Here is a 23,809-nt window from a genome sequence, read left to right on the forward strand (position 1 = left end):
AAGTTTGTCTTTTTTGTTGTTTTGTTTTTGTTTTTGTTTTTTTGGTTTTTCAAGACAGGGTTTCTCTGTGGCTATCCTGGAACTCACTCTGTGGACCAGGCTGGCCTTGAACTCAGAAATCTGCCTGCCTCTGCCTCCCACGTGCTGGGATTAAAGGTGTGCGCCACCACCACCCGGCTTAATTTTGTCTTTTTAATCCTACAAATGCCAAGTAAGTGTTGTTGCATGTCTAAAGAAATTCCACATGTGCTCATCCTAGGTTATAGCACCTGTTGAAGAGCATCCTAGGTTACAGCACCTATTGGAAGAGAAAGACTTTAGATTATGCAAAAATGCTTTCCTCTTTCAGAAAAACGTTAAGGATCTCATGGACTCAAACGGCATTAGAATTCTTGTGGACTTGTTAACTCTTGCACATCTCCATGTGAGCCGGGCGACGGTCCCCTTACAAGTACGTTTGCTTTCTGTCATCTGTGAGCTTTGTGTTCTTTGGATACAATTTTTAAATCACAAGACTCTTTGAAATCTGCAAATGGGTTTATATTGCTCCAGTAATTACAATAGTATGACTGCTGGGAGATTAATGCATGCCAAAAAAGGAATTATTACCATCAGAATCAGTTTTTATTAGTTGATAACATTTGTCTTTTATGGTAAATTTACTATTACTATAAAGTGGCTTGCTTTTAATACATCATCATTGACAAACATCAAGAATATGTTTTGTCCTAAGGCCACTAGGGGCATTATTCAAACTATATAATGACAAAGCTACCAGGCCTTCTCTGGTACTTGATTTAAAGAGAGAGCTATATTTTAGCCTATTTGATGTTTTATGTTTTCAGATATAATTTAGAACATTTTTCTGGTTCAAGATATTTATGGCAATAAAAACCTTTTAAATATTTTAGGATGGGACATTTTGGGGTTTAGGTATGACTAATAAAAATCAGAACACTTGTTAAATACCATTACAGTGTACTAAGTATTGCTCTGGAATACATTCATACCTTAAACCCCTCAGTGGCCCTGTGTGCCGGTGACCATCACGCGTCTGTTCTGCAGCACAGTACCTGAGGAGCAAAGAGCTCAAGTGCGTTGCCACGGTCACCTGAGAGCTCAGAACCTCTTAGATCTGAGACGCCAATTTTTGCTTTATTTACAGTTTATTTAGCCATTTTGTTTTATTTATACTTTGACTCTGAAAGCTGATCTTTGTAGGGGTATTTAGAAACCATGGTACACAAAACTTACATAAAAACTTTTATCTTTCCAAAATATTAAAAAACTTAAGAATTGTCTGTGTTGCTAAAGGAACATTATTTAAAATTATTTTTAAAAATCTAGTTTTTCTAATTTAATTAGTTTTGTCTGTGATTCTGGAAGTTGGCAACAGTCCAGGCCAAAAAATAGTTCATGGTGCCGTGCCCCAGACAGACAGCTTATATTTATAATCAAAGGAAAGGAAGGGGCAGGTAGTGAGGCGGCAGGGACGGTGCAGGGAATGGATTGCTGCCGCCCACTTGTATGTCTCAGCAGTTGGATGCCTGTGGCTGGCTAAAGCTACGGCGGGCTGACACTGCTGCTTGTCGTAGGGGAGTAGATAGGAATCGTTTCCCTTGCTGACGTTACAGCTCACTGTATGGAGCGGACACTAGAACCTAAGTGTGAGCAGCATCAGCAGTAGCAGCAGCAGTAGCAGCAGCAGCAGCAGCAGCAGCAGTAGCAGCAGCAGCACACTTTAACAGTGTGGGGAAGGGATGGAAGTGTTAACTCTGCTGAAACCTGTGCTGGTGTTTTGACTCTGATCCTAGCTGCTTACTGAAACCCAGTTTGCCCCCTCCCCAAAACTTAAATATGTTGGACATCATAGTTTCAGGTTAATATTTGTTTATTATATAATTATTTACAGTATTGGTTTAATGCCCTGAAAATTTATTAATGGCTGTAGGGAATATAGGTATCCTTAAATTTAGATAGATGAGTGAATTTAGGAAATTGTTAGTTTGTTTATTAACAAAGAAATAACTTTGACTGTTCCTTGGGCATTTGATCCTATTTCTGAAGGAATTAAAAAAAATAACTTGAGAGGAAATTTGGTGCTGAGTAAGTTGTTTTATGGACTCTGCCTTAGAAATAACTGAACTTTCCTCTAACATAGAGCAATGTGATTGAAGCGTCTCCAGATATGAAGAGAGAGAGTGAGAAGGAGTGGTATTTTGGCAACGCAGACAAAGAAAGGAGTGGGCCGTATGGATTTCATGAGGTGCGTGCTGTGTGCAAACTTCTTGTCACCTCTACTTTGTTGTTTTCTCTTTGAGAAAGACTCTTCCAGACTTACCATGTAGCCCATTTAATAGACACCGACGGGAGCCGAGTAGCATTGTACCTGGCAGGCCTGCCTTCTTATGCCTCTGATTTAGCAGATGCGCAGTACTTAAGTCTAGACACTATTTTTATCTATGTGTCTGTCTGTGAACGTATGCCACATGCATGCAGGTGCTCAGGGTGGCATGACTAGGGCCCAGATGCCCCAGAACTGGAGGGTATGTTTTTATGAGCCAGCGAATGTGAGTGCTGGGAACTGAATCCTCTGGCAGAGCAGGAGTTACTCTTCCCTTCAGAGCCATCTCTCCAGCCCCAAGAAGTACAGCACCTTTAAACTTGATGACTGTGTTCAGTACCAGTGAGCGCATAACCCTGTTTCCTCCTAAAGAATTAGGTGACTTAAGGTTCTAGAGATGTATATCTGTGTACTTGAATCTTGTAAGGCAGTTGTTACAGGACTGTCACTCAGGAACTACTGTTGAGTCTTCAGTGAATTGTATACAGTAATGATTACTATGCTATATATATATTTTTTCAGTACCATACATATATGGTACTGAATAAGTTTGGTACGAAATAAATATTTAATAGTACGGGAAAGGAACAGAAAGTGTTTACCCTGCTGAAGACTGTGTTAGTGTTTTACTCTGATCCAAGCTGCTTACTGAAGCCCCAGTTCCCCTCCACTAAAACGTTAATATGTTAAATGTCATAGTTTCAGGCTTCACATGGTATGATCAAGTTTTTAATATGTACTAAACATCAGTCAATAATAGCTGTTAATTCTGGAGGCAAGAGCATCCTCTTCACCAGAGTTTGACCCTGTCCTCCCACCCTCAGCCTCCTAGGCACAGTCAGAATTTGACCAAAACAGTTTTAAGAGAGCCAACCCTTCTCTTACTTTGGTTATTGTCCACCCTACTTATTATTTGTGCATTTTCCAGTGGTTTTTGTACTCTTCTGTTGGCCAGTTGAGGGTTATTCTTATATCAATAGTCAAATTTGGGTTCCTGAAGCGCTGCTGGCCAGATCTTGTGCATCCCTTGTAATGTGCTGTTGGCACATCGCTGTCTCGTGGTGGGATGTTGTTTCTTATGACAATACTGATATAGAAAATATTGGCAAATGCTTCCTTTGATACTGTGTTTGTAATAATGATACCTTCAATCAATTAAGATGCAAGAATTATGGGCCAAAGGAATGTTGAATGCAAAAACCAGATGTTGGGCTCAAGGCATGGATGGATGGCGACCGCTCCAGGCGATACCTCAGCTTAAGTGGTGCCTGTTAGCCAGTGGGCAGGCCGTTCTGAATGAAACTGACCTTGCTACCTTAATACTGAACATGTTGATCACAATGTGTGGATATTTTCCAAGCAGGTATAGTGTCATTAATGTTTTTATGACTATTAGGGACGCTCAGATCTCCTCCCCTCCCCGCTGTGTGGATATGTACTCTGTAATGTTACAGGGTTACTATAGCAGTTTAACAGAGCTGTCCTATGTGACTTGGGATACTACTTCCTTGAGACAGTTATAAAGAAGTAGTTGGCAAGTTATATTGATTGGTAACTGAAAACAGCCTTTTCTGGGGGATGCCAAATAATCTTCCACAATTTGTGTTTACCAGCTGGACTACCAGTGGTAACAATCATAACATTTCTACAGTTAGAGAGGAATGGTTGGAAACAGCTGTCTGTAGTCCATGTCGGGACTGATGTGCCAGGCTAACCAGTCTGCTGTTGAAGGTGGGATGACTGATGGTCAGTCCACAGCTCACTCCACAGGACCATTACAGGCGAGGATTTGTTTCCTGTAACAAGCCCATTTGTGACCTTTACCTAGAATATTTCAATCTTGATAAAATATTTATACACATATGATTTTGTTTTAATGCTAAAGATATCTGGTAGTTAGAAATTACTAGAAAAATCCATATAACACCCTGTGTTCATCTACAGCTCTTTAAAAATCAGATTACATTCAAAACCATACAGTTAATAATTAAAAATAGTAGTACATTAGTTAAAGCTGTATTTGAAGAGTACTGACCATCATTAAACTAAGGTTTAAGTTTATTTGACAAAGCTTGATAGGACCTTTGGGGGGACTGTCCACAGACAGTGTGTTAGACAACACAAAGTTTAATCAATTAAATAATAAATAAGAGTCTTTGGCTCTTCTAGGGTACTGTTTTTCAAGGAAATCTTATGGAAGGAAATGAAGTCATATTAAGCAGCCAGTAGATTTAAACCAAATACCTTATCATGTTCCCAGCTGTATGAGAGCTTAGTCTTCATTTACAAAAGAGGAAGGTAACTTGCTTCATGCCTAGTGGAATGCCATATGCTCTGAATATACAATTTCCAGTAAGTACGTCGAATGTTGACGATAGGAAATATTTTCTAGGGATCAGGATAACGCCATCATCCGCCCTCTGCCCAGAGTGAAAAGACTGCTGTCAGATAGCACCTGCCTCCCCCACATCATCCAGGTGGGTCCCCGTGTGCTGCCTGCCAGGCTAGCCCGGGGCGGGAAAGCATGGCGTCCTCCTGCAGCCATTGTCTTTATCTCACTACTATGGTCTTCATAGAGCTGAGCCACACCTGCGTTTATTTCAGTTATTCACTTACGATTTTTTTCGAGTCTTGTTTATTTTTAGTGTGTGTGGGTGTTGTTCCTGTGTATATGTCTGTGTGCCATGTTCATCCCTGGTACCCCAGAAAGTCGTATCAGGTCCCCTGGATTGGACTTACACCTGGTTGTGAGCTGTGTTGTAGGTGCTGGGAACCAAATCCAGATCTCCTGCAAGAGCAGTCTGTGTCCTTAACTGTGGAACCATCTCTGTAGCCAGAGTTCTGCATTCTAAATTGGTTTTTTAATCTGGGTCTGCCGGGGAAGATTTTATATCCAGGAACCTAAATGTGTGATATCTTCAGATTCCAGAGTCATGCAAAAGGGATTTTCTTTCTTTCTTTCTTTCTTTCTTTCTTTCTTTCTTTCTTTCTTTCTTTCTTTCTTTCTTTCTTTCTTTCTTTCTTTCTTTCTTTCTTTCTTTCTCTCTCTCTCTCTCTCTCTCTCTCTCTCTCTCTCTCTCTCTCTCTCTCTCTCTCTCTCTCTCTCTCCTTCCTTCCTTCCTTCCTTCCTTCCTTCCTTCCTTCCTTCCTTCCTTCCTTCCTTCCTTCCTTTCTTTTTTTTTGAGACAGGGTTTCTCTGTGTAGTCCTGGAACTCACTCTGCAGACCAGGCTGGCGGATTTCTGAGTTCAAGGCCAGCCTGGTCTCCAGAATGAGTTGGGGGGGTGGGGTGGGAAATGGGACGGGACGGGACTTTTAGCAGTATCTAAAGAGAAAGGAAAACTGTGATGAATTTGGCCCCCATTCCTCGAAAGAAATGCTCTCATCTGGAACTCACCATGTAAACCTGGCTTGTCCTGAACTCTCAGAGTTCTACCTGCCTCTGCCCCCTGAGTGCTGGGATTAAGGTGTGTGCCCCGATAAATTGAGCATCTTCTGATGGCGTATCCACCTGTTTATTTTATACTGGGTTTAAAATATTTCTTAAAAGCAATTTTCCGAGTAGTTTTTCCTCTGGAGGCGCACTCTCCCTCGCTGGCACACAGATAATTCAGGCAGCTCTCCAGCCTGCGCTCTGCTTACCTAGGGTCCTGTGTCTTCTGTCATGTGGGATGCTCACTGCCTTGACCATATGATGACACAGCCTAAGAATTTTGTGAGCAGTGTGCTGCACAGTGAGTGGATGGTCTCAGTTTTCTTGTGCAGGACAACTTGTAATACTGTTGTTGATTGATAATTCAAGGCAAAACTCAAGAGTTACTGTTTTTCTATACCTAAGCTCAAGCTACACCTGTCCTTAACATTTGAGGAAATCCTACATGACATCCCTGATTGTTCCTTCCTAAACCTTGTCGCAGAGTAGAACACTGTAGCCATGTTGAGCAGAGAGGACATAAAGCAAGAGAAATTTAAGATAATGACTTAAAAGACAGTTGTTCTTTCTCACAACTGAGTCTAGACTCTTGGCCTGTCACCAAGAGCCAGTGCTTATATTGCACAGTCCTCCTCTCACTGGAAGATCTGCCTGTCAATAGAGCCAGTGCTTACACCCACATCCTATGCTGCTTTTGTTTTTACTAGTAGCAATTGACTTCAAATTTGGGATTCTTTGGAAGCAAGTATTTATTGAAAATTGAAACGTCACCTTTATTATTATGTAAATAATAAGTAAAACTGAAATGACTTAGCACATATTCAGAGCAGTGCTGCTTAGATCTTTGTTAGACTGGGTGTAGTCAGTGGCTTGAGGGGTCCCACAGTGTCCTAAAGCCCATTGTCTTTCAGGGCCTGTGGTAGTGACAAGGCCTCTGAGTTGCACTTTAGCCCTGCTTTTCACTTTTGTTCTTCTTGTCAAGTCTAGTGTCCTTCAGAGAGGTTTTCATCATTTCATTTACTTGAAACAAATGCAACACAGACACACATGACATATATGTATACACCTGTGCTGTGCTCATATACACACAAACACATTTGGACAACACATGCATCTGCATTAGAAATACTCTGAAACAATCAACCTTGCCTGTAACAACATAACAGAACCAGCTTTGGACACATTCAGGCTTTTATCTGATCATATTTTGATCAGTTCTCAACAGTTTACTCATTACTATTTTCATTAAATGTAGAATGAGCCCTTCCTTTTTAACTCGGTTTCCAGTCTGATACAAGTTTATTGAATCCCGTAGATGTGATTCACATCCCGTGGATCCACATCCATCCACGTGGATGTGTGGAAATGATAACCTCAACCGAGCAGTGGTGTTGCACGCCTTTAATCCCAGCACTTGGGAGGCAGAGGCAGATGGATTTCTGAGTTCAAGACCAGCCCGGTCTACAGAGTGAGTTCCAGGAGAGCCAGGGCTATACAGAGAACCCTGTCTTGAAAAATAAAAACAAAAACAAAAAAAGAAATGATAACCTCAGCATAACTCACCAAACAAAACATTTTATTTTCTTTTTCAGTTACTGCTAACCTTTGACCCTATCCTTGTTGAGAAGGTCGCCATTTTATTACATCATATTATGCAAGATAACCCACAGTTACCTCGCCTCTATCTCAGCGGAGTGTTTTTCTTCATCATGATGTATACAGGTTCCAACGTGCTTCCTGTTGCTCGGTAAGACCATAATGACACTGTCTTAACTTACTTGAGTTATATGTGGCTACACTTAATAGGAACTTTTGCAGCATTGCTTTTTCATTATAATCATTATCTTAATTGAAATATCTAAAAATTTGGAAAGTAGAAGAAAAGAATTATACCAGTTTGCTAGAACTTGTATTTGAAATTTATTTTACTATATGTATGTATATATTTAATATAAATACATTTATGTTACACATGGGGTTTTATATTTTGCTGTCTAAAATGAATTATTTTTTATATTACTATGTAACCTTAAGATGATCATCAAAATCTTTATAGTACATTTCAGGCCTTCGAATATGAATTTATGAGTTGCCCTTTTAACTTTTTTTTTTTTTTTTAATTTTTTACCGTTTTAAAATTTATTAATGGTCCAGTCTTTAGAAACCTTCAGGCTAAAACCTAATCAGTTTCTCTATCTGAAAGATACTCTATTTTTTTCTAGGTTTTTGAAGTATACACATACCAAACAGGCTTTCAAGTCTGAGGAGGTAAGCATGTTAGCTGGACCCTGAGCACAGACCTTGAGTGTGCGTGCTGTCTGGGACTTGGCTTAGGTGTCTGTGGGTCCTGGTTATCAGTGCTTGAAAGTAGGCATCGTATTTAGTAGTTCATTCACAGTCTTCCGCAGTACCCGCACATAAAAAGGCTAAGCAGATGTTTAAAATGAAAATAAAGCATGCGTACACTGAAATCAAAACCATGAATTCCCCTTGATAGCTGTCAGTGGTTTCTATAAAGATTTAATCATCACTTTAATCATACACTGAAATCTCTTCTGGTTCACTAATGCTTGAGCTTTTGGGCGCAGACGCCAAGGCAGCCGTGCTCTGAGGTTTCCTTTTGAAGCTGCGCTGTGCTCAGAGTGCTCCTGCCCTTACCTGTTAACTGTGCTTCACAGAGAGGTGTCACTGTCATGTAGTTATTGGCAGGCGTTTCAGATTCAGTAGGCTTTTGCTAGAGCATTTAATTTTTAGATTTTACCCAAAGCTAGTCACTGTTGAAGACATTGAAGATTGTTGCAGCACTCCAGTGTTAGACACTAGACAGTAATGAAGGCTTCATAGACTAGCCCCTGAAGCCCTGAGAGGGACACTATTAAAGGGAAACAGATGGTGGCAGCCTTTCACTTCAGATAGAAATAGTGATAATACACTAAGTATTAAGAATAGAAATAGTGAAACAGTGATACTTAAATTGTATACCTATTTAATATAGAAATATAGATAGAATAGAATCTATCTTTAGTGATAGAAAATAGTGATACTTAATCCAGTATTAGTCATTTGGGCATCCTTTCTCCTTTACTTCTGTGCATCAATAGATAGGTAATATCTTAAAACAAAACAACTGGGTATGGGGGTTGTGTGTGCCTGTGTGGGTGCTCTCCTGTGCACCTGTGTGGAGGCCAGAGGTCAGCCTGTCTAGCCTCTTCAGTGTTTGAGACAAGCTCTCTCACTGAATCTGAAGACTGGTGTTTTGCCTGGGCTGGCTCCTCAGTGAGCTCCAGGGCTCTCTGCCTGTCCTTGTGTCATTGCCCTGATTCCCTGTCCATGGTCACCGCTCATCTGCCCACTAGACTTTGATGTGGGTTCTGGGCATCTAAATCAAAGGCCTTGTGCTTGTGGGGGAAGCCATAACAGTTGGAGATTAGACCCTGTTCACTTAAAGATTTGGAATAATTACAGCAATATTCTATATGTAGGGTTTACCAAATAATAAAACTCTAGAAAGCAGAACAGCAGATTTTTTTCTAGCAGTTTAACAGTAAATTTATCACTGTTGTTGGAAAAAAGTCTGAAAATGCCCGTTTTGAATTTGTTTATGCACCATGTGGCAGATGCTTGCTTTCCTGTATCTGACCTCCACAGGCATGCCTTTGCATGTGGACTAGGGATACACACACACATACACACACACACACACACACACACACACACACACACCACACGGAATTTTCAAAAGGAGCTAGACAACTTGGTTTTAGAAATGGCAGGTATGGGTAGGAGCTGTAACGATTGGAATAGGGCGTGGTACCTGATGGATGTCTCTATTGCTCTTCCTTGTCCATCACTGTGGTCCATGGCCGCAAGTTGGCTCATCACCCACACTCCTGAGTGGTGATGCAGGTGACCCTGAGACCCTTACGGCTGCTGCAGAGCTGGCTGTTGCTACTACCCTTGGTGTTAATTTCACTGTGTTCCTCCAACTCCCTAGAGCACAGAAGTGGTTTGTTCTAGTTGGACACTGTGTTAGAATGTTTGTTTGGTTGTGAGTTTTGAGGCAAGGTCTCTCTACATAGATCTGCTACCTGACCTTGAACTCACAGAGATCTCCCTTCCCCGGCCCTTGGAGTGCTGGTTCAAGCGTGCCCCACCATGCTTGGACTTGTGCTCCTCTCTTGAAATGCTCGAATTATTAATTTATCAAGGTCTTTAAAGGTGATTTTATTCTAACTACATTTGTCTATTTTTGTTGCTTTTTAAGACTAAAGGACAAGATATTTTTCAGAGAAGTATACTTGGACATATCCTACCTGAAGCAATGGTTTGCTACCTAGAAAATTATGAACCTGAGAAGTTTTCCGAGATTTTCCTTGGTGAATTCGACACTCCAGAAGCAATCTGGAGCAGTGAGATGAGGTGAGGAAGTCCTGGCCGTGGTTATGCTGCGTTTGCTGCTGGCCACTTGGCCTGCTTTCCATTGCAGGAAGAGTTCTTACCGGTTTCCTTAGGTTCCAGTCAACTAATAGGTTTACCAAGGTTGATAAATTACTGTTAATAGAGCTTCTGTATAAGAGTGTGACCTGTTACCCTAATGGCAATGTAGTCAAGACACAGCTTTTGGATTCTTGGAAATAGGCCTGTACTCCACAGATTTTGCCTGCATACATAGAATCGACCAAACAAGGGATGCCCAAAAGAATTTTGATAATTGTTTTCTAGCAAGCATGTCTTGTCTTACAAGGAAAGACTTGCCATGGGAGAAGCCTATGAATGCACAGAAATGCATGGCCGTGTAGAGTGTAGAGTGCACTTGTCCGTGGAGATGTGGCTGTTTGTAGAGCCAGGGTGGTGGCCGCACCTCTCTTAGCTGCGTGACATTTGACCTCAGAGTCACTCAGTTCTTGGGCCAGCTTTCCATTTTCCATGCTGTCAGGTTGGTTTGTTATGGTCAGCCTCTGGGATGGATGGGCTGACCTTTAGGCTTGTTTTGTGCTGGCCTCCATTTCAGGGGTGACAGGCTATATGTCATTCATTTTTATTGGGAAAAATGTAGGTATATGAATAAACTAAAGATAATATTTATATATAATATTTTTAAATTGTCTGAGTTCCTTTCTCTGAAAGATTTTTCTTACCAAATTGAGTTCTGCTTAGCTTGGGGCCAAATAAATAATACCATGTAATTTTCCTCTTTTCTTTGAAGGCAGTAGCGAGCTTTAGTCCCTGGTTGTACATGCAAATGCCATTTAACTTTGTAATGGCCTGAGTTTTTAGTGGGAATGACCAGGTATACACAGTGTGACTAAATACTTTGAGTAACATTTAATCTCATTTTCACTCTATAGTTGAGTAGTTCTGAATATCTGTATAATTTTCTTGCATGATTGCCTATGTTTCTCTTTGAGTAACAATCATTCCGAGTGCCTGACTGGAAGCTTCTGTGATTGCAGGCGCCTCATGATTGAGAAGATGGCTGCCCATCTTGCTGACTTCACACCGCGCCTGCAGAGCAATACAAGAGCACTTTATCAATACTGCCCCATCCCGGTTATCAATTATCCGCAGCTAGAAAATGAACTATTTTGTAATATTTATTACCTCAAACAACTTTGTGATACACTCCGGTTTCCAGATTGGCCAATTAAAGACCCAGTAAGTTCAGTTTGTTCCTTCTTAAACTGCAAAAATAGTTCTAAACACCTCTAAATCCGTTTTCTCCTGTGAGAAGAAGGATAGTGTTTTTAGGTATTCACAGTGCTGCATGCCTGCAGTCCCCACTGCTTGGGAGGTCAGGCTGGAAAATTGCCTAAAGCAAAGTTCAAGGCCAGCCTAGGCAACAGTGAGACTGTGGGGGTGGGGTGGGGGGGGTGGTAGTGGTGGAGGTGGTTGGGGAAGACAGACGGACAGATAGTCAGAGGAACACTCTGTCTCTCTCTTCAGCAATAGTACTTAATAGTTTGCTAATACATTTTGGGTAGATTTTGAACTCTGGAAGGTATTTAAAATTTTATAGTTTTTGTCTTTTATGACCAAGACAAGTTTCAGTCCCAGGCCCGTGCCTGGCTCTATGGGACGTGGATTTCACCAAGTCTTGATTCACCTTTAAAGTGGAGGTGATAGAAATGTTAGCTGCTGTCTGTAAAGGAGGCTCTGACAATTGAGTGTTCACATAAGCATAGCTCCTGCGTGTGCAAGAGCTCAGACCTGTTCTGTATGCGCTCTGCCAGGCCCAGCCCTGCCCGACCCGACCCGGCTTTGGGCTTCCCCTAACCTGGAGCCCTGCGTCTGTGGAGAGCTGGGATAAAGTAGGTCTGGGTGGCCATGCTGATACTATCTAAAAGATGGGAGAATTTTTGCCATTGGTACCACAAGTCACTGCCTCTGCAAAGTGTTAAAGCCAAATAAAGACAAGCCCAGCACTTGTTGAGATAGAACTCTACACGGAATGATAGGAAACTTGTAAGTTTGTTAATGAGATAGATGTTTAATGTCAGCTCCGTCAGTGTTTTTTCAGATTATAAAGAATTAGCTTTGGTAGGGAGCCCCTGTGTTTCCTTGTCATTTGGAGGCTGAGACAGGAAGGCTTCGAGACTAGCCTGGTCTCTATCAAGAACATGAAGGAATGAATGAATCTGACAGCTGTTTAAAGCTGAATACTCTGTAGTGTGTAGGCGTGGGATAGGTATTAGCCATCCCCTCTCCCCTCCCTCTGTTACTTCAGTTAGTTCTCTATCTTACGTGTGTGTGAATATCCATGTATCAGTAATGTGTAGGTGACCTTAAAAACGGTTCCACTGTATGCTTGCTTTCTTAGTACAGTTTATCTTTTACTAATTGTGAGGTTTTCTGTGTTTTATGAATGTTTCTTTAAAAGTTAATTATTAAGATACATTGGATAAGAATAAAAATATAACTTAAATAGAAGGAAATACTCTAATAAGTATTTCCTGTCTGCCAACTTTGTTAAGATTGGAAAGCCTAGAAATGTTGATTTAAATAAATACAGCACAAATATTATATAAATCTCAAATTATATTTTGAATTATTATATTTTACTGGATGCAGATTTTACTTTGTCTTTAAGGTTAAGCTTCTGAAAGATTCCCTTGACGCTTGGAAGAAGGAAGTAGAAAAGAAGCCACCTATGATGTCCATAGATGATGCTTATGAAGTGCTCAACCTGCCCGTAGGCCAGGGACTGTGAGTTATTTCAGTATTACAGTAGTAGATGTCAGCTTCAGCTTGAGACATTGATATCAAAGATGAAATTCCCGTTTAAAAAGCCATACTTACTTGTACACAGGCCTATGAGAATAATCTGGAACACTAGGCACTGACTTTGACATTACAGATTTACTAACCAGATTACACTCTTCTGTCCCTGTTGGTAGCCATTGCATTTTCTTACTTGAACAGTAATAAAATGTGCAGTGTGCCACCTTCACCTGGCACACGGCTCCCATGACACTTGAGTCCCACTTCCTCCTGCAGTGTGTGCTGTGCTTGGGGAAAGTCTGCTGGAGGTATGCCCAGGACACTGCGTTCCATTAGGAGTGTTCCTGGCAAGTTTTTAGTGACTGCACACAGTATAGAAGAAAGTGGTTTAATAGGCATGGTTTTAAAGAACAGAATAATGTCTTTGTAAAGATTTCTTACTTACTTACTGATACAGTAACAAGATTATATAGGTTGTAGTGGCATTTGACAAATTGTTGGTTTTTAAAACATACTTCGTAGCCGGGCGGTGGTGGCGCACGCCTGTAATCCCAGCACTCTGGGAGGCAGAGGCAGGCAGATGTCTAAGTTCGAGACCAGCCTGGTCTACAGAGTGAGCTCCAGGACAGCCAGGGCTGTACAGAGAAACCCTGATTCGAAGAAAAAAAAAAAAACCAAAAAACCAAAACCATACTTTGTATTTTACCAAATCCCAAATATAATTCTGCAATTTTTTAAAATAGATAATATTAAAACTGTATTGTAAACAATTAAATTTTATAAGTTGAACCTTGCTTAGGGAACTTTTAGCTTTTATTTTGCCTATAAGAATAACATAAAAATAGAATCTTACGTAAGTCTTACTGGATTTAATTGGATGTCTAATACATGATCAATCCAAGTGTGGGATCAATAGTAATACAGTTCCTGATATATGGAGTTGAGAGTGTCACAAACATCACGTTAGATGATTACAGAAGTCCTTTCACATGCGCCTTACTGTATTTACAAACAATTTCCCTCCTTCTAGGCATGATGAAAGCAAGATCAGAAAGGCTTACTTTAGACTTGCCCAGAAGTACCACCCGGATAAGAACCCAGAAGGAAGGGTATGTGCCACCTCATCATATGTGCTCAGTGTGAGCAGGCCTCTGCCTACAGCCGTGCTCGCTCTGTGGGTGGGCCTCGCAGTCTGGGGGAAGGGCTGCGCCTGGGACTAGTATGTTTAGGGCAAATTTAGTCTCTAGCTTTATTAATTTCTGTTTCAGAATTAACTCTAATGTCTAACTTATAATAGATAAGCTTTATTTAAGGTCTGTCATCACCATACAGCTTAAGTAATGTTCATGGAGTTTGGTTTTTTTGTTTGTTTTGTTTTTCTGTAGTGACACCCAAAATCTGTTTTGTTTTGTTTGTTTCTTCCTTTCTCTTTTTGTTATTGTTGTGGTTTGTTTTTGTTTTCACTTTTGTGGTTTTTCCAAGACAGGATTTCTCTTGGCTGTTCTGGAACTCACTCTGTAGACTAGACTGACCTTAAACTTGTAGATCCACCTGCCTCTGCCTCCCAAGTGCTGGAATTAAAGGTGTGTGTCACCACTGCCTGGCTGACACCCAAATTCTTATCCTAAGTGAACAATTAGGAAATTGGACATATACAGTATTTCTGAGAAGGAAGACTTGATCTTGAAAAGATGCTGCTTATATGAATGTAAACGTTTTAAAAGTTAAAGGCCTGCTTGGTTTTTAGGTTTGTTTTGATTTAATTTTAGTTTAAGGAGTTTATTTAATGAGTTTTTGTTGTTACTGCTTTGTTTTGTGAACCTACAGCAATCCAAATTCTTCAGAAAAACAAAATAGAAAGCTTGGCATTATTTGTCAAATTGCTAGGTTTAATGTTTTAGATGTTAACATGCTGTATAAAACTTTTATAGGGAAACTGACAGTTTCTGGTCTTTACATAAGGGTTCCTGCTGCTGCTGGCCAGTGTTTTGTTTCTTTGTAAACCATTCATTGTCTCTGAGTTGCAGGGTCCTCATAAAGACACTGAGGATACACACTGAAATAGCTCTTTTGAAGATCAAATAAGAGAGCAGACTTTAACACAGTGCTTGGCATAACGGCCAGACTGTAAATGCCTGGCCGGTCGGTCAGTGTGCTTGCCCCACCGAACCTGGGACACAAAAGTGAAAAGAGAGAATTATCCCACAAGTAACGCACACAGGTCCACCTCTCCCCTCCACCCTGCCCCTCCCACACAGACGAAAATATAACTTTAAAGATTTTAAGAATAAAATTAACAGTAGTTCTTATCAGTAAGTTTCCTGTATTGAGTCGGTCTCTGGTATGTATTAAGTTTAGGGTTTTTTTCTGGAATTTTGGGGGAGTTTTTGTTTTTGTTACAGGATCTATATTCCAAGGAAATCTCTAGCTCTCATATAGCCAGGGACCTTAAACTCTTGTTGCCCCTGTCCTCTGGGGTCATAGGCACGTATCACTGTTCCCAGCTTATTTGGTGCTGGACTTTAAACCCAGAGGGTTCCTGCATTCCAGACAAGCGCCTTACCATTTAAGGTGCATCCTTAGGCCCTTAGTATGTGTGTGTTCATGTATACTTAATGGGATATTTAAATTTTAGTGCAAATATTGTTTAGTACATAAAATTGAAATCCTTAGATACTTACTTGGGGAAAAATGTAATTCCATCTTATAGCATACCAACTAGATGGCAGTTGGAATGAACTCTTTTTTTTTTTCATGCTCTAAGTTTTTTTTTATTGATATATTTTTTATTTACATTTCAAATGATTTCCCCTTTTCTGGGTGCCCACTTCCCGCAAGTCCCATAAGCCCTCTTCTCTCCCCCTGTTCCCCCATCTACTCCTTCCCACTTTCCTGTTCTGGTGTTCCCCTATACTGTTGCACTGAGTCTTTCCAGAACCAGGGGCCACTCCTCTGTTCTTCTTGGACATTATTTAATATGTGGATTATGTCTTGGGTATTCCAAGTTTCTAGGCTAATATCCACTTATCAGTGAGTGCATACCATGATTGATCTTTTGAGACTGGGTTACCTCACTTAGTATGATGTTCTCCAGCTCCATCCATTTGTCTAAGAATTTCATGAATTCATTGTTTCTAATGGCTGAATAGTACTCCATTGTGTAAATATACCACATTTTTTGTATCCATTCCTCCATTGAAGGACACCTGGGTTCTTTCCAGCTTCTGGCTATTATAAATAAGGCTGCTATGAACATAGTGGAGCATGTGTCCTTATTGCATGCCAGGGAATCCTCTGGGTATATGCCCAGGAGTGGTATAACAGGGTCCTCAGAAAGTGTCATGCCCAGTTTTCTGAGGAACTGCCAGACTGATTGGAATGAACTCTTAATGTGAAGGTAAAACAGCTAAAGAAATGGGTAAATTATAATAACCTAGTACCAATTATGTCTTAAGTTTTAATTAGAAAAATTCCAATTAAAACCTAATTGTTTGTGGTTATATACAGGACATGTTTGAAAAAGTAAATAAAGCATATGAATTTTTATGTACCAAGTCAACAAAAATAGTGGATGGGCCAGATCCAGAGAATATAATTTTAATTCTGAAAACACAGAGCATCCTTTTCAACCGCCATAAAGAAGGTAAATCCTGTCATGAAAGATGTGGCTTACTTTCCAGCTAATCGTACTGCTGAGTTACTTGTTCTCCAACATATTCTAACAGATTTGGAACTGTTATTGCAAAGGACTCTGGGAATTGGGTTTTTGGATCAGGAAAGCAGTTGTCTTCCAGAGGAAGGTCCCAAGCATTGCTCGCCGTGGGCCTTCTCCGTGCCTGTGGTTTTCAGTATTCTGCATTGCCAAGAAGGTTTCCTTATTCCTTCTCAGATGCTGTTTCTGTTCTGTGGTTGGTTCTGTGCTTTACCATTTAGCAGCAAGCACATTAAATTATATATAAGATAGTAAGGAGAATCAGAAACTTAAAGACCATGTAATGATCTTCAGTTGCATGTGAAGACTGCCTCTCCGGCTCTAGCAGCCTCAGAAGGTGGAGAAGGGACAGTGAGCAGGCCTGAGTATTCTCTAGCAGAAGAAGTTCCACAAGGTTATCCATTGCACATCTCCTACTTCCTACTGTCCTTCTCACGATGCCTTGTCCTTTGGAATAGTTAGAAAAGCACTGGTTTTGGTGAAATACATGTCGTTTCAGAGTTGTCTAAATGTAGTCCTAGCAGTTAAAAGCCCAGAGTATCTATAAGGGTGTGTTGAAATACTTGATTCTTTGTTGAGTTTCTTACAGCAGATAATCTACTGGCATAAGAACAATGTAAGATGTTGTGGAGGGAGAAGGGAGTGAGAGCACAAGGTGGAGATTTGAGACATCCTAGGGAACTTAGGATGAGAGGGAGCTGTGATTGGATTTTAGAAGGGCAGCTGAGAATTTAGCAGTTGGATTCTTGAGGAGTGCTTGTTCGATGCGCTTTGGTATATGTCTTAAAGAGTACACATAAGACGTCTTAGCTATGGCTTCCAGACCAAAAAATGAGGTTACAAATCTGCATCAAAACCTTGAAAATTTGTTTTAAACACATACCTACATGTTTACTTTGTTTCTTCTTAAGTCAGCTTGAAAACATTGTAACTTAAGGTAGGTAATTATTGGTCATCTTCAAAATATAAAAACATTTTATTCTTATTACAAATGAAATTACAGAGGTGCTTAAAAATATCATGGCCCAAGATGCTGGAGAAGTGGCTAAGACGCAGGTTCAGTTCCCAGAACTCACATGGCAGCTTACATACCTCCATCCATACCTCTAGTTCCAGGGGTCAGCTCCATCCATTGGCCTCCCAGAGCATCAGACATGCATAAATATGCATGCATAAATGCAGACAAAGCACTCATATACATAAAATACATTTAAAAATATCTATCATGACTGATTATTTGCAGCCTTCCCCATTTAATAGGCTTTTTTCCTTCGCAAACACCACCTGTGGATGGCACCTTTTACCTCTAACTGCACTTATCAGAACAGAATTGGGCAAATTGTTAATACAGCTTCACTTAGTATTTCTGGGAACAATTCATATTTCAGGATTTGTAAATGTTTAAAACAAATAGTAAAATAGAAAGAGCAGGGAGCCTGATCCTAGAAGCCTACCACAGAGTGCTAACGTGCACGCCACACAGAACTATTCTTCTTAAGAGAGTTGTGCGCTGAATGCCTGTGCGATTGCAGGAGCACTTGCAGGGCCTTACGGCATGTGATCTAGTGAGGAATCGTGTAATTTGGTGAGGAATTATAAAGGTCATCAGGATGGCAGAAAGCAGATATTCTGCAAAATTAGTTCATTTCCATGCCAAGTACAGTTAACTTACTGGAAAAGTTTGTTACATGAGCTCACCAAAAAGGAAAGGTAAATTAGGAGACGCTTCATAGAAGAGCTGTTCATTTTTTGGGGTAGCGTAACTGATCCATGTTGTGACCTTAACACTGTCTTTCTGTTACTTTAGAGTTACAGCCTTATAAATATGCTGGATATCCCATGCTAATTAGGACTATAACAATGGAGACTTCAGATGACCTCCTCTTCTCAAAAGAATCCCCATTGTTGCCTGCGGCTGCAGAGCTGGCTTTCCACACAGTCAACTGCTCAGCCCTCAATGCTGAAGAGCTCAGACGAGAGAATGGATTAGAGGTAATAGGGACTTCCCACTGGCTGATCTTTACACCTGCCCAGGCACATTAAGGGGCTCTTGACAATACAGAATCTCCCAGTACAAATGCATTAATGCGGTTTTTCCTTTTCCTTTATCCCAGCACATAGCTTAGCATCAGTCTCTGTATTCTAGTTCCAGAATCAAAGGTAAAAGGGAGCTGATCTTATAGGAGTCGGAGAGTACTGAGTTCACCAGCGATAAAGATGATGTTGACTAGAAAGCAGTGCCTGGAAGCACTCTTAATCAGCAGCAAACCCCGAGGCCCTTTTACCTGCTTATCTAACAGCTGTCAATTGAGTTAGTGTTTAGTTACCAGACATGTACCATTAAATGGTTGTGTGCTCTTATCCCTGCTAGAAAAGGCTTTTTACCCTTCAAGGCAAATGGAATGTTAATGGCATACTTCTTTCTTGACAGGTGTTACAGGAAGCATTTAGTCGCTGTGTGGCTGTCCTGAATCGCTCCAGTAAGCCAAGTGACATGTCGGTGCAGGTGAGGCTAAGCTCTATGGTAGACATCAGCAAGGGGTTCCTAAAACACAGCCACTCCTGCCCTACTGTTTCTCACCATAGCATGGGCTGCAGATGTGATTCAAGCAGGTTTGTAGCGGGAACCCTAACTGTCCTTGCTGCAGTCACCTTCCAGTTTTTAAGAAAGAGGAGTGTAGTGTGCAGACCTCAGCAGATTCCTCACACGCTGCCCTTCCGTCCTTTTCAGCAGCTTCCTCACACGCTGCCCTTCTGACCTTCTAGGCTCGGCTCACTCCCCTCTGCACCCCACAGCTTCCTCCCCATCCTCCACCAAGTATCTAACTGGCTATCGTTTGTGGAGGTTGAAAGAGCTTGAGCCTGGTAGAAAACCCATTATGAATTTACTAAATTACAGAGCATGGCTCTTGTGTGGCCCTTCATTTCTTTAGGCTTAGGGTGTAAATTAGTTTGGTACTGACTTTGAGTTGCAGCTGCTATGTTGAAGTGGCTTATCTGAAAAGAATTTATAGTATCGTGCCGTTTATAAATGCACAAAAACACCTTAACTAAGAATCCCATGAGCTCTTTTAAAGTAAAAGTTGAGTAAGCATATACAGTATTAGGTTTTCATTCTTTGGTATATATAATCCTTTGCATTTTATTGGTTTTTTTAATAACACTTATAACGTTTTTAAAGAACAAAAGTATTCTTGGCTCGGTGGTGGCACAAAAAGAGGCTGTGGTGTGTTTGTCCATGATATGCTGACTTCTGCACCTATAAGAAAAACCTTAAGATTACTGCTAATTCAGTCAAAATGTCCTGTTTAATATTAGAGCATCACATTTAATATTAAGCATCTTTTCACATCTTGCTGATATGTCTTGTTGAGTCGTACATAAGGACTACTTACGCGACTGCTTCTGTCTCTGTGCTGTCTACAGGTGTGTGGACACATAAGCAGATGCTACAGTGTGGCTGCCCAGTTTGAAGAGTGTCGGGAGAAGATCACAGAGATGCCTGGCATCATCAAGGACCTCTGCCGGGTGCTGTATTTTGGCAAGGTATAGCTCACCCCTGTCACCCCTGTCACCCCTGTGACCCCTGGGTACAGTCACTATGGGTTTTCTTTCAAACAGCCAGTGCTTGATTTACAGCCATGTGCTTACTTAAAATTATTTTTAAGTAAATCACTTGTGTCTCTAAGTATTCATGTAAACAGATTGCTGTACATGGTGGGGTTTGTTCCTATTCTGGCACACAAAAGATAACACTGGAGTAACATGGAGTGCTAGAAGAAATGAGTTAGATTTAATTTCCAAAGAAGAAAAAAAGAGGATGGGACTAAAATCTAATAAACGGGCAGGACTTTGTAAAACCTGTGGTCCAGTCACTGCTGAATGTGAAGGCTTCAGAGATCTCAGAACATACTGATTCCTAGGAAACTTGTGAGAAGCCAGCTCTGAAGATGCTATGGCTGACTGGGAAGAGAGACGTCAGCTGCATTGAGTAGAAGGGATGGAGGCTCAGACCTTGGAATGAAACAGCAGCTGGGACTGGGAAACCTGATGAGAGAGAGTTCCTCAGCTGCTTCTGCTTGATGCCTTCAGGCTTAGCAGGAACAAGGGTGCTGATGGGAAGCTCAGACCTTGATTGTATTAACAGTGTTGTTGATGTTTTATTGCAGTTAGATGAAAGTCAAAGGAGTGGATTGTCTGAGTCTTTGCATACTATGTGATGTTTTGTACAAAGAGATAGCTAGCTGGGCTGTGTCATTGCTGGTTTCCCTTGGCTGTGTTTTCACCCTGCAAGTCAGTTCTTTCTTCTCCTTTCAGTGTATCCCACGGGTGGCCGCCCTCGCAGTAGAGTGTGTCAGCTCTTTTGCTGTGGATTTCTGGCTACAGACACATCTATTTCAGGCTGGAATTTTGTGGTATCTGCTTGTTTATCTGTTTAACTATGACTATACATTGGAAGAGAGTGGCATTCAGAAAAATGAAGAAACAAACCAGCAGGTAACTTTACCCCAAACCCATGTCGACTTTTAGTAAGTCATTGGGAATCAAAGCTTGAGTCATTCAGAGATGCTGTGTTTGAAGGTGGCTGTTGACTGTTCCTGTTGCTGGCAAAATACAGTCCACAGTGACCTCAGAGTCACTGCCCAGCTCAGGCTGTCCTCCTGCTTCCAGCTATGCAGTAGGGGTTGTAGCTATGCGCTACCATACTGGAACACTTTTGGTTTTAACCACTTGTGATTGAGGGATTTAATTAAGGCAAGGGAGTCTAAGGAGCAGAGATGATATAATATTTTCTCACTTTCTCAGAGTTAATTTTATGATTTCAGAATTGTTTATGCAGTTTATATAATAAGGAGATATAATATATCAAGTTGTTGGGACTAGCTCTCCACAACACCTTTATACTTGTCTGATTTTTATAGTTTTTGTTTTTTTATCTTTTTTAATTTTATAGTTTATATTTGTAGTCGTTCATAGTTCGTATTTCCATCATGTGAATCTAGTAATCGGGCCTACCTTACTATCTGTCTTAGTGTTTTACCCTGTGCACAGACACCAAGGCAACCTGTGCACATAACCAAGGCAACTCTTATAAGGCCAACATTTAATTGGGCCTGGCTCACAGGTTCAGAGGTTCAGTCCATTATCATCAAGGTGGGAACATGGCAGGCAGGCACGGTGCAAGAGGAGCTGAGAGTTCTCCATCTTCATCTGAAGGCTGCTAGCAGAATACTCACTTCCAGGCAGCTAGGATGAGGGTCTTTTTTTTTTTTTTCCGATATAATTTATTTACATTTCAAATGATTTCCCCTTTTCTAGCCCCCCACTCCCCGAAAGTCCCATAAGCCCCCTTCTCTTCCCCTCTCCTCCCACCCACCCCTTCCCACTTCCCCATTCTGGTTTTGCCGAATACTGCTTCACTGAGTCTTTCCAGAACCAGGGGCTTAGGATGAGGGTCTTAAAGCCCACACCCACAGTGACACACCTACTCCAGCAGGGCCACACCTTCTAATAATGCCACTCCCTGAGACAAGCATCTGCACACCATCACACTATCTCCTCTTCTTCCTGCTTTCAAGTGATTCTGTAAGACTGCATTGGGTATATCCATGAGCATGTTGGTGCTCAGAGAGTTCCCTGTTTGAAAACAAAATAAATCTCAATGCACCAGCTCGGTGGTGCTAATTTGATACTCCTGTGCTGGCTGTTTCCATTTTGATCATTAAAATGTTTCTGTTGTGTCACTAATGTAAGGAGACCTATGTACATACTTTAATGTCTTATTTTTTATAACAGGAAGTAGCCAACAGTCTTGCCAAACTCAGTGTCCATGCTCTGAGTCGCCTTGGTGGATATTTGCCCGAAGACCAAGCAACCCCAGAAAATCCAACTGTAAGGAAGAGTTTAGCTGGCATGCTAACGCCCTACATTGCTCGAAAGCTAGCTGTAGCTAGTGCTACTGAGGTATGGACTGGCACGAGCCCAGGTTTGGGAATGGTGAAAGTCCTTTAAGTAATAAGGGACCAGGATAATCCTTATTGCTCTAAGAAACCTGACAATTGAATATTCACATGCTTGTTCTCTTGGACAAGAAAGTGAGTGTATTGAGGGTTTATGACTGTGACAACACACCTTAGAGGCTAACCTCTGGGATCGAGAATTAGCCTTGTGTTTCTCAGTAACAGAGCCTACCAGAATTCTTACCAACCTTGGGTCACAAAGGGCTCAGACAAGAGAATGGGTTTGCAGTGATGGTTTCCAGTCAGGGACCAAGTTTATTTAGATGTCTTTTATAAGCCATAGCTTATGCTTACTGCTATATACAGTATTTATACATATTTCATGATGAAAATAAGCACTACTTCAGCAACCTCACAACATGGGTGTCTCTTTGTGAGAGCATTGGGAAGCAATCTAGGAAAACAGCATTAAAAAATTAAACTGTAAATCTACACTGAGTAGTGCTGAGTGCTTTAGGTAAGATTTTAAAAGGTTTAACGCAGCACTTAGGTTTTCATAAAGGAAGATTAAGTCGAGGCCAATCTTGGCTACAAAATGAGACCTGTCTCATAAATAAAACAAAGATATTAAGTGAACAGGTCAGACCCCATGTTTGGTGTTTAAAAACTAAAGGTGTTGGATACACACCAGATATTAGCTGTGGTCGTCCTGGGAGCATACAACAGAGGACTGGTTTTTCTTTTTTCTTCTTTTCCTTCTTTATTTTTGTTGTTTGTTGCTTTTGTGAGAAAAAAAAAAATCCTCAGGCTTCTAAAATTCCAAGTATTTGTAGAGTTTAAGCCCTCCCTCGCTTTGTAGTTGTATATGCTTGCAGTGGTCTGTGTGGGGATGCAGTTAGGAGGAATGAGCGGTGTTCTCCCCTGGATCTTTTACTCTCTAGTTTGATGCTTTTTTGCTGACTGCAGACATCTTCCTCAGACATACCAGCAAGTTCATGATTACTGTCTGCAGCCTTAAGATGTTTCATTGCAAAATCAAGTCTTTCTGTAATTTATATCTGTATTTAATGAGATATATATTTTAAACTGCCTGATCTCTGAGTAAGGACTTTTCTAATCATTTCTTTTCCTCGAGTAGGCTAT

At 41.0% G+C, this 23,809-nt stretch overlaps 1 protein-coding gene across 1 annotated transcript in view; it reads left to right on the forward strand.

The window, feature by feature from the left end:
- The window catches only part of Dnajc13 (DnaJ heat shock protein family (Hsp40) member C13), a 106,870-nt gene that overhangs the window by 57,384 nt on the left and 25,677 nt on the right, over nucleotides 1-23,809 (forward strand). The window contains exons 26-41 of the mRNA XM_052187468.1: nucleotides 350-451; nucleotides 2,162-2,266; nucleotides 3,505-3,707; nucleotides 4,737-4,821; nucleotides 7,369-7,523; nucleotides 7,999-8,044; nucleotides 10,041-10,195; nucleotides 11,230-11,431; nucleotides 12,864-12,979; nucleotides 14,025-14,103; nucleotides 16,502-16,637; nucleotides 18,514-18,698; nucleotides 19,138-19,212; nucleotides 20,133-20,252; nucleotides 21,024-21,203; nucleotides 22,503-22,670. Coding sequence (XP_052043428.1) covers nucleotides 350-451; nucleotides 2,162-2,266; nucleotides 3,505-3,707; nucleotides 4,737-4,821; nucleotides 7,369-7,523; nucleotides 7,999-8,044; nucleotides 10,041-10,195; nucleotides 11,230-11,431; nucleotides 12,864-12,979; nucleotides 14,025-14,103; nucleotides 16,502-16,637; nucleotides 18,514-18,698; nucleotides 19,138-19,212; nucleotides 20,133-20,252; nucleotides 21,024-21,203; nucleotides 22,503-22,670 — 2,112 coding nt within the window. The remainder of the gene's footprint in view (nucleotides 1-349; nucleotides 452-2,161; nucleotides 2,267-3,504; nucleotides 3,708-4,736; nucleotides 4,822-7,368; nucleotides 7,524-7,998; nucleotides 8,045-10,040; nucleotides 10,196-11,229; nucleotides 11,432-12,863; nucleotides 12,980-14,024; nucleotides 14,104-16,501; nucleotides 16,638-18,513; nucleotides 18,699-19,137; nucleotides 19,213-20,132; nucleotides 20,253-21,023; nucleotides 21,204-22,502; nucleotides 22,671-23,809) is intronic.

Source organism: Apodemus sylvaticus, chromosome 7 (assembly GCF_947179515.1).
Source record: "Apodemus sylvaticus chromosome 7, mApoSyl1.1, whole genome shotgun sequence".
In the NCBI taxonomy this organism is placed as follows: Eukaryota; Metazoa; Chordata; class Mammalia; order Rodentia; family Muridae; genus Apodemus; species Apodemus sylvaticus.